The sequence below is a fragment of the Mandrillus leucophaeus genome, unplaced genomic scaffold (assembly GCF_000951045.1).
Source record: "Mandrillus leucophaeus isolate KB7577 unplaced genomic scaffold, Mleu.le_1.0 Scaffold158, whole genome shotgun sequence".
NCBI lineage: Eukaryota > Metazoa > Chordata > Mammalia > Primates > Cercopithecidae > Mandrillus > Mandrillus leucophaeus.
Genome location: NW_012101565.1, coordinates 1,708,984 through 1,719,473, shown reverse-complemented (window position 1 = coordinate 1,719,473; position 10,490 = coordinate 1,708,984). Strand labels below are relative to the sequence as shown.

Genomic DNA, 10,490 nt, shown 5'->3' with positions numbered 1-10,490 from the left:
CACTGGGCGCTGGCCGCGCCTAACCTAGTCAGCCGGCCCTGGCCTCTCGTGGGCCCTGAGGGTCTGAGGCCTGCGCCCCGGCTTCTAGACCAGGCTGTCGGGTCGGAGAAGGGCTGAATGGAGGAGTGGCGACGGGCCTGTCGGAAGGAAGGCCTGCTCTTGTCCAGGCTGGCACAGCCACCGAGAAGCTCGGGCCGTCCGGGGACGGGACAACACAGGGCACCCAGTGCGGACCTGAGGAGGCAGCTTTGGAGAGGCCTCTGGGCATCTCTGAGCGGGTAGCTTTGGGGCATTTGTCAGGATATCTTCGGTCGCGAGTAACAAACCCAACTCAAACTGACTTGCACGAAGAGAAAATTTGTAAATAGAGGTTTGGAGGGCTCCAGCTTCAGGCACTGCTGCATCCAGGAGCTCTCTGGAGCCTTGTACTGTCTACCCTACCATCGCTTTCCCTCTCTGCTGCTCTCCTGCTCTGTGGCTCCATATCATCTCCACCTGCCGCTGGCCGATTTTCTCAGAGCAGCTGGGAAAGAAAGACGCTGGGACCTCCCAGTTCCATGGTCCTGGCAGAAGAGTTTCTCCCAGTATTGGAGTCTGCCCCAGGAAAGGACTCCAGTTCTTCACATGTCCTCCACTGTGGGCGGAGCAGCAACCTTCCAGAGACACACAGACTGGGGAGGAAGGGAAGGCAAAAGAAGGGCATTCCCTCACTCCAGCAGTTTTTGGGCACCTGCCATCTGCCAGGCTGGTAGCTCAGGACACGGAACCAAACAACTTTGGTGGCCTTTCTGGCCTCTGGGTCTTTGCACTTGCTGTCTCTTCTGCCTGGAATGCTCTTTCCTCAGCTGTACATAAGGCTGGCAACTTCTAATTATTTGTCAGAGCTGTCTTCCCTGGGCAACTTACAGAGACTCAGCCCACCCACCACCCACGGCTGCTTGGTTTCTGTCCGCCTCCTTCAAGATAGCAATAAATCAGGCCAGGTGTGGTAGCTCATGCCTGTAACCCCAGCATTTTGGGAGGCCGAGGAGGGTAGATGGCCTGAGGTCAGGAGTTTGAGACCATCCTGGCCAACATGGTGAAACCCCATCTCTACTAAAAATACAAAAAAATTAGCTAGGCGTGGTGGCAGGCGCCTGTAGTCCCAGCGACATCGGAGGTTGAGGCAGAAGAATGGCATGCACCCCGGAGGTGGAGCTTACAGTGAGCCAAGATCGCGTCACTGCACTCCAGCCTGGGAGACAGAGCGAGACTCCGTCTCAAAAAATAAAAAAATAAAAATAAATAAATAAATTTCTATTGTTTAAACCACTCAGTCTATGGCATTTTGTTATGGCAACCTGAACTGACTGAGACAATAGGTATGGGCTTTCTTTTTTGGATGTTGAAAATATTCCAAAATTAGATTATGCTGGTAGTTGCACAACTGTGAACATACTAAAAACATTTAAATTGTACACTTTAAATGGGTCGATTGCATTTAAACTATATCTCAAACCTGTTAAAAAGAGGGCACCCATGTAACAGTTGGGACACATTGATACCAAAAAGTATTTGTTGTTTGTCTGAAATTCAAATTTAACTGTATCCTGTTTGTCTGAAATTCAAATTTAACTGTATCCTGTACAGTAAATTTTGAATTTCAGACAAACAGTAAATACTGTATCCTCTATTCGAATTTAACTGAGTACCTTGTATTTTATCTGGCAACCCTATTTGCAGCCTGTCGGCTTTCTGGCACTCACCCATGAGTCCACAGACAACTCTGTTTAGGAAAGAGGACTGCTGCAGAAAAATACCTTCCCGAATACTGAGGAAACCCATGATGTCACCCAAATTGATCAACTGATGTCACTAATGAATGTGAACAAAAACCAAGAATCAGTAGATATTAAGTAAACCAAAGGCATATGTTTATTTACAGAGGTAACACAATATGTGAAGCAGAAGAGAATTTTTTTTTTTTTGAGATGGAGTCTCGCTCTGTTGCCCAGGCTGGAGTGCAGTGGTGCGATCTTGGCTCACTGCAAGCTCCACTCCTGGGTTCACACCATTCTCCCACCTCAGCCTCCCGAGTAGTTGGGACTGCAGGCACCTTCCAGCACGCCTGGCTAATTTTGTTTTGTTGTTGTTGTTGTTGTGTTTTTAGTAGAGACAGGGTTTCACCGTGTTAGCCAGGATGGTCTTGATCTCCTGACCTTGTGATCTGCCCACCTCGGCCTCCCTGGGATTACAAGCCGCCACACCTGGCCAGGAACATTGATTGATTGATTGATTGAGATAGAGTCTTGCTCTGTCACCCAGACTGGAGAGCAGTGGCGCAATCTCGGCTCACTGCAGCCTCCACCTCTCAGGCTCAAGTGATCCTCCCACCTCAGTCTCCTGAGTAGCTGGGACCACAGATGTGTGCCACCATACCTAGCTAATTTTTATTTTTATTTTTTTTAGATGTAGCCTCTCTCTTTCATCGGGTTGGAGTGCAGTGGCGTGATCTTGGCTCATTGCAACCTCCGCCTCCCAGGTACAAGTGGATTCTCCTGCCTTAGCCTCCAGAGTAGCTGGGATTATAGGCACTCGCCACCATGCCCGGCTAAATTTTTTTTTTTTTTTTTTTTTTGAGACAGAGTCTCACTCTGTCGCCCAGACTGGAGTGCAGTGGTGCAATCTCGGCTCACTGCAAGCTCCACCTCCCGGGTTCACGCCATTCTCCTGCCTCAGCCTCCTGAGTAGCTGGGACTACAGGCAGCCGCCACTATGCCTGGCTAATTTTTTATATTTTTTTTAGTAGGGACGGGGTTTCACCGTGTTGGCCAGGATGGTCTCAATCTCCTGACCTTGTGATCTGCCTGCCTCAGCCTCCCAAAGTGCTGGGATTACAGATGTGAGCCACCATGCCCGGTCTAATTTTTGTATTTTTTTTAGTAGAGACAGGGTTTCACCATGTTGGCCAGGATGGTCTCAGTCTTTTGACCTCATGATCTGCCTGCCTCAGCCTCTCAAAGTGCTGGAATTACAGGCATGAGCCACCGTGGCCAGCCAATTTTTGTATTTTTTGCTGAGATGGGGTTTCACCATGTTACCCAGACTGGTCTTGAACTCTTGAACTCAAGTGATCTGCCTACCTTGGCCTCCCAAAGTGCTTGGATTACAGGTGTGTGCCACCATGCCTGGCCAGAACTTTTAAAGAATTCTAGTTAGTATGCTCTGAAAATTCAGGAAAATATTGCATCCATAAAACAAGAACAGATGTCATGATAAAGGAGCAATCAAAGAACAAAGATATATTGAACACTGAAATCATGATTGCTGAATTTAAAACCAATGGGAGAGGTGGGCCCAGTGGCTCACGCCTATAATCACAGCACTTTGGGAGGCTGAGGTGGGCAGATCATGATGTCAGGAGTTCAAGACCAGCCTGGCCAATGTGGTGAAACCCTGTCTCTACTAAAAATACAAGACATTAGCCAGGCACAGTGTTGTGTGCCTGTAATCCCTGCTGCTCGGGAGGCTGAGGCAGGAGAATTGTTTGAACCTGGAAGGTGGTGGAGGTTGCAGTGAACCAAGATGGTACCCCTGCATTGCAACCTGGGGGCAGAGTGAAACATTGTCTCAAAATAAATGCAATACAATACAATACAATACAATACAATACAATACAACACAACACAACAAAACCAGTGGAAGATTGAATATGGCTGAAGATTGAATTAGTGTTTGACAACTTAAAGTTGAGAGTATATCCAAAATGAAAGACAAAATAGGGCCAGGCACAGTGGCTCACACCTATAATCCCAGTGCTCTGGGAGGCCAAGGTGGGCAGATCACTTGAGGTCAGGAGTTTGAGACCAGACTGGCCAATATGGTGAAACCCTGTCTCTACTAAAAATACAAACGTTAGACAGGTGTGGTGACGTATGCTATAATCATACATTTATGATTTATTGATCATAAGTCAATAAATACTGAGGGAACTCAGAGACCAGTGCGGGTGGGTCTCCGTATGCTGAGCGCCGGTCCCCAGGGCCCACTTTTCTTTCTCTGTACTTTGTCTGTGTGTCTCTTTCTTTTCTCAAGTCGGTCGTTCCACCTGACGAGAAATGCCCACACATGTGGAGGGGCAAGCCACCCTTCATCTGGTGCCCAACGTGGGTGCTTTTCTCTAGGGCGAAGGTACGCTTGAGCGTGGTCATTGAGGACAAGTCGACAAGAGACTCCCGAGTACGTCTACAGTCAGCCTTGCAGTAAGCTTGTGTGCTTGGAATAACCTTGAGTAACAATGGGGCAAACTAAAAGTAAATATGCCTCTTATCACAGCTTTATTAAAATTCTTTTAAAAAGAGGGGGAGCTGGAGTCTCTACAAAAGATCGAATTACACTATTTCTAACAATAGAACAATTCTGCCCATGGTTTCTAGAACAGGGAACTTTAGATCTAAAAGACTGGGAAAAAATTGGCAAAGAATTAAAACAAGCAAATAGGGAGGGTAAAATCATCCCACTTACAGTATGGAATGATTGGGTCATTATTAAAGTAGCTTTAGAACCGTTTCAAACAGAGGAAGATAGCGTTTCAGTTTCTGATGCCCCTGAAAGCTGTGTAGTAGATTGTGAAGAAGAGGCAGGGATAGAATCCCAGAAAGGAACGGAAAGTTCACATTGTAAATATGTAGCAGAGCCGGTAATGGCTCAGTCAACGCAAAATGTTGATGATAATCAATTACAGGAGGTGATACATCCTGAAATGTTAAAATTAGAAGAAAAAGGTCCAGAATTATTGGGGCCATCAGAGTCTAAACCACGATGGCCAACTCCTCTTCCAGCAGCTCAGATGCCTGTAACATCACAACCTCAAACGCAGGTTAAACAAGTACAAACCCCAAAAGAAGATCAAATAGAAAAAGATAGAGTCTCTGTCACGGCAATGCCAATCCAAATGCAGTGTCCACAATATCAGCCGGTAGAAAATAAGACCCAGCCGCCAGTAGCCTATTGATACTGGCCACCAGACGAACTTCAGTATCAGCCGCCCCCAGAAAATCCATATGGACAGCCAGGAATGTTTCCAGCACCACAGGGCAGGGTGCCATATCCTCAGCCGCCCACCATGAGACTTAATCCTACAGCACCGCCTAGTGGACAGGGTCATGCATTACATAAAATTATTGATAAGGCAAGAAAACAAGGAGATACTGAGGCGTGGCAATTCCCAGAAATATTAGAACCAAGACCACCTGGAGAAGGGGCCCAAGAGGGAGAGCCTCCCACAGCTGAGGCCAGATATGAGTCCTTTTCTCTAAAAATGCTAAAATATATGAAATAGGGGGTAAAACAGTATGGACCCAACTCTCCTTACGTGAGAACGTTATTAGATTCCATTGCTCATGGACATAGACTCATTCCTTATGATTGGAACATTGTGGAAAAATCATCACTCTCACCCTCTCAATTTTTACAATTTAAGACTTGGTGGATTGATGGGGCACAAGAACAGGTCTGAAGAAATGAAGAAATAGGGCTGCCGATCCTCCAGTTAACATAGACGCAGATCAACTATTAGGAACAGGTCAAAATTGGAGCACTACTAATCAACAAGCAATAATGCAAAATGAGGCCACTGAGCAAGTTAGAGCTATCTGCCTTAGGGCCTGGGAGAAAATCCAAGACCCAGGAACTCCCTGCCCCTCATTCAATACAATAAGACAAGGCTCTAAAGACCCCTACCCTGATTTTGTGGCGAGGCTGCAAGATGCTGCTCAAAAGTCAATTACCGATGAGAATGCCGGTAAGGTCATAGTGGTGTTGATGGCATATAAAAAACACCAATCCTGATTGTCAATCAGCCATTAAGCCATTAAAAGGAAAGGTCCCAGGGGAAAGGTCAGATGTAATCTCAGAGTACGTAAAACCTGTGATGGAACTGGAGGAGCTATGCATAAAGCTGTGCTTATGGCTTAAGCAATCACAGGAGTTGCTTTAGGAGGACAAGTTAGAACATTTGGGGGAAAATATTATAATTGTGGTCAAATTGGTCATCTAAAAAAGAATTGCCCAGTCTCAAATAAACAAAATATAACTACTCAAGCTACTACAACAACAGATAAAGAGCACCTGGCCTATGTCCAAGATGTAAAAAGGGAAAACATTGGGCTAATCAATGTCTAAATTTGATATCAACTAAATTTGCTATCAATGTTCTAAATTTGATAAAAATGGGCAACCACTGTCGGGAAACGAGAGGAGGGGCCGGCCTCAGGCCCCACAACAAACTGGGGCATTCCCAGTTCAGCCCTTTGTTCCTCAGAGTTTTCAGGGACAACAACCCCCACTGTCACAAGTGCCTCAGGGAATGTGCCAGTTACCACAATACAGCAATTATCCCCACCAGTAGCAGCAGTGCAGCACTAGATTTATGTACTATACACGCAGTCTCTCTGCTTCCAGGGGAGCCCCCACAAAAAATCCCCACAGGGGTATATGGCCCATTGCCTGAGGGGGCTGTAGGACTAATCTTAGGAAGATCAAGTTTAAATCTAAAGGGAGTTGAAATTTATACTGGTGTGGTTAATTCAGACTATAAAGGTGAAATTCAATTGGTTATTAGCTCCTCAATTCCTTGGAGTTCCAGTCCAGGAGACAGGATTGCTCAATTATTACTCTTGCCTTATATTAATGTTGGAAACAGTGAGATAAAAAGAACAGGAGGGTTTGGAAGCACTGATCCGGCAGGAAAGGCTGCATATTGGGCAAGTCAGGTCTCTGAGAACAGACCTGTGTGTAAGGCCATTATTCAAGGAAAACAGTTTGAAGGATTAGTAGACACTGGAGCAGATGTCTCTGTCATTGCTTTAAATCAGTGGCCAAAAAATTGGCCTAAACAAAAGGCTGTTACAGGACTTGGCATAGGCACAGCCTCAGAAGTGTATCAGAGTACAATGATTTGCATTGTTTAGGGCCAGATAATCAAGAAAGCACTGTTCAGCCAATGATTACTTCAATTCCTGTTAATCTATGGGGTCGAGATTTATTACAACAATGGGGTGAGGAAATCATTATGCCAGCTCCACTATACAGCCCCACGAGTCAAAAAATCATGACTAAGATGGGATATATACCAGAAAAGTGACTAGGAAAAAATGAAAATGGCATTAAAGTCCCAACTGAGACTGAGGAAAATCAAGAAAGAAAAAGAATAGAGCATCTTTTTAGGGGCGGCCACTGTAGAGCCTCCTAAACCCATTCCATTAACTTGGAAAACAGAGAAACCAGTATGGGTAAATCAGTGGCCGGTATGGGTAAATCAGTGGCCACTACAAAAACAAAACCTGGAGGCTTTACATTTGTTAGCAAAGGAACAATTAGAAACGGGACACATTGAGCCTTCAGTCTCGCCTTGGAATTCTCCTGTGTTTGTAATTCAGAAAAAGTCCAGCAGATGGCGTATGTTAACTGACTTAAGAGCCGTAAATGCCATAATTCAACCCATGGGGCGTCTGCAACCCGGGTTGCCCTCCCGGGCCATGATCCCAAAAGACAGGCCTTTAATTGTAATTGATCTGAAGGACTGCTTTTTTACCATTCCTCTGGCAGAGCAGGATTGTGAAAAATTCGCCTTTACTATCCCAGCCATAAATAATAAAGAACCAGCCACCAGGTTTCAGTGGAAAGTGTTACCTCAGGGAATGCTTCATAGTCCAACTATTTGTCAGACTTTCGTAGGTCAAGTCCCTTTGAACAGTTAGAGACAAATTTTCATGTTGTTATATCATTCACTATATTGATGATATTTTATGTGCTGCAGAAACAAGAGACAAATTAATTGACTGTTACACATTTCTGCAAGCAGAGGTTGCCAACGCAGGACTGACAATAGCATCTGATAAGATTCAAACCTCTACTCCTTTTCATTATTTAGGGATGCAGATAGAAAATGGAAAAATTAAGCCACAAAAAATAGAAATAAGAAAAGACACATTAAAAACATTAAATGACTTTTAGAAATTGGTAGGAGATATTAATTGGATTTGGCCAACTGTAGGCATTCCTACTCATGCCATGTCAAATTTGTTCTCCATCTTAAGAGGAGACCCAGACTTAAATAGCAAAAGAATACTAACCCCAGAGGCAACAAAGGAAATTAAATTAGTGGCAGAAAAAATTCAGTCAGCGCAAATAAATAGAATAGATTCCTTAGCCACACTCCAACTTTTGATTTTTGCTACTGCACATTCTCCAACAGGCATCATTGTCCAAAATACTGATCTTGTGGAGTGGTGGTTCCTTCGTCACAGTACGATGAAGACTTTTACATTGTACTTGGATCAAATAGCTACATTAATTGGTCAGGCAAGGTTGCAAATAATAAAATTGTGTGGAAATGACCCAGACAAAATAGTTGTTCCTTTAAACAAGGAACAAGTTAGACAAGCCTTTTTCAATTCTGATGCATGGCAGATTGGTCTTGCTGATTTTGTGGGAATTATTGATAATCATTACCCCAAAACAAAAATCTTCCAGTTTTTAAAATTGACTACTTGGATTTTACCTAAAATTACCAGACATGAACCTTTAGAAAATGCTCTGACAGTGTTTACTGATGGTTCCAGCAATGGAAAAACGGCTTACACAGGGCCAAAAGAGCGAGTCATCAAAACTCAATATCAATCGGCCCAAAGAGCAGAGTTAGTTGCAGTCATTACAGTGTTACAAGATTTTAATCAACATGTTAATATTGTATCAGATGCTGCACATGTAGTACAGGCTACAAGGGATGTTGAGACAGCTCTAATTAAATATAGCATGGATGATCAGTTAAACCAGCTGTTCAATTTATTACAACAAACTGTAAGAAAACGAAATTTCCCATTTTATATTACTCATATTCGAGCACACACTAAATTACCAAGGCCTTTAACTAAAGCAAATGAACAAGCTGACTTACTGGTATCCTCTGCATTGATAAAAGCGTAAGAACTTCATGCTTTGACTCATGTAAATGCAGCAGGGGTAAAAAACAAATTTGATATCACATGGAAACAGGCAAAAGATATTGTACAACACTGCACCCAATGTTAAGTCCTACACCTGCCCACTTAAGAGGCAGGAGGAGTTAATCCCAGAGGTCTCTGTCCTAACGCATTATGGCAAATGGATGTTACACATGTACCTTCATTTGGAAAATTATCATGTGTTCATGTAACAGTTGATACTTATTCACATTTCATATGGGCAACCTGCCAGACAGGAGAAAGTACCTCCCATGTTAAAAAACATTTATTATCTTGTTTTGCTGTCATGGGAGTTCCAGAAAAAATTAAAACTGACAATGGACCAGGATACTGTAGTAAAGCTTTCCAAAAATTCTTAAATCAGTGGAAAATTACACATACAACAGGAATTCCTCATTTTTATAAATTATAATTTATAAATTCCCAAGGACTTACAATTCCCAAGGACAGGCCATAGTTGAAAGAACTAATAGAACACTCAAAACTCAGTTAGTTAAACAAAAAGAAGGGGGAGACAGTAAGGAGTGTACCACGCCTCAGATGCAACTTAATCTAGCACCCTATGCTTTAAATTTTTTAAACATTTATAGAAATCAGACTACTACTTCTGCAGAACAACATCTTACTGGTAAAAAGAACAGCCCACATAAAGGAAAACTGATTTGGTGGAAAGAAACAAGAATAAGACATGGGAAACAGGGAAGGTGGTAACCTGGGGAAGAGGTTTTGCTTGTGTTTCACCAAAAATTCTGGTGAAGCTTCCTGTTTGGAGACCCACGAGACATTTGAAGTTCTACAGTGAACCCATCGGAGATGCAAAGAAAAGCACCTCCACGGAGATGGAAACACTGCAATCGAGCACCATCAACTCACAGATGAACAAAATGGTAATGGCAGAAGAACAGATGCCAGTCTAACAGTTCCTTTAGTAAGTTGCGTAAAGCCCCCTTATATGCTAGTTGTAGGAAATATAGTTATTAAACCAGATTCCCAAACTATAACCTGTGAAAACTGCAGATTGTTTACTTGCATTGATTCGACTTTTAATTGGCATCACCGTATTCTGACAGTGAGAGCAAGAGAAGGCGTGTGGATCCCTGTGTCTGTGGACTGACCGTGGGAAGCCTTGCCATCCGTCCATATTTTGACTGAAGTATTAAAAGGCGTTTTAAATAGATCCAAAAGATTCATTTTTACTTTAGTTGCAGTGAGTATGGGATTAATTGCAGTCTCAGCTTAGGGCTGCTGTGGCAGGAGTTGCATTGCACTCCTCTGTTCAGACAGTAAACTTTGTTAACGATTGGCAAAAGAATTCTGTAAGATTGTGGAATTCGGCTGGGCGCGGCGGCTCAAGCCTGTAATCCCAGCACTTTGGGAGGCCGAGACGGGAGGATCACGAGGTCAGGAGATTGAGACCAGCCTGGCTAACACAGTGAAACCCCGTCTCTACTAAAAAAATACAAAAAACTAGCTGGGCGAGGTGGC

The 10,490-nt window shown here is 43.8% G+C and overlaps 1 protein-coding gene across 1 annotated transcript in view; it reads right to left on the bottom strand.

The window, feature by feature from the left end:
* Positions 1-620: 620 nt before the first annotated feature.
* The window catches only part of LOC105536359 (WD repeat-containing protein KIAA1875-like), a gene marked incomplete at its 5' end in the record, with an annotated part of 29,902 nt that continues 20,032 nt past the window's right edge, over positions 621-10,490 (bottom strand). The window contains one exon of the mRNA XM_011975745.1: positions 621-671. Within this exon, the coding sequence (XP_011831135.1) occupies positions 621-671 (51 nt within the window). The remainder of the gene's footprint in view (positions 672-10,490) is intronic.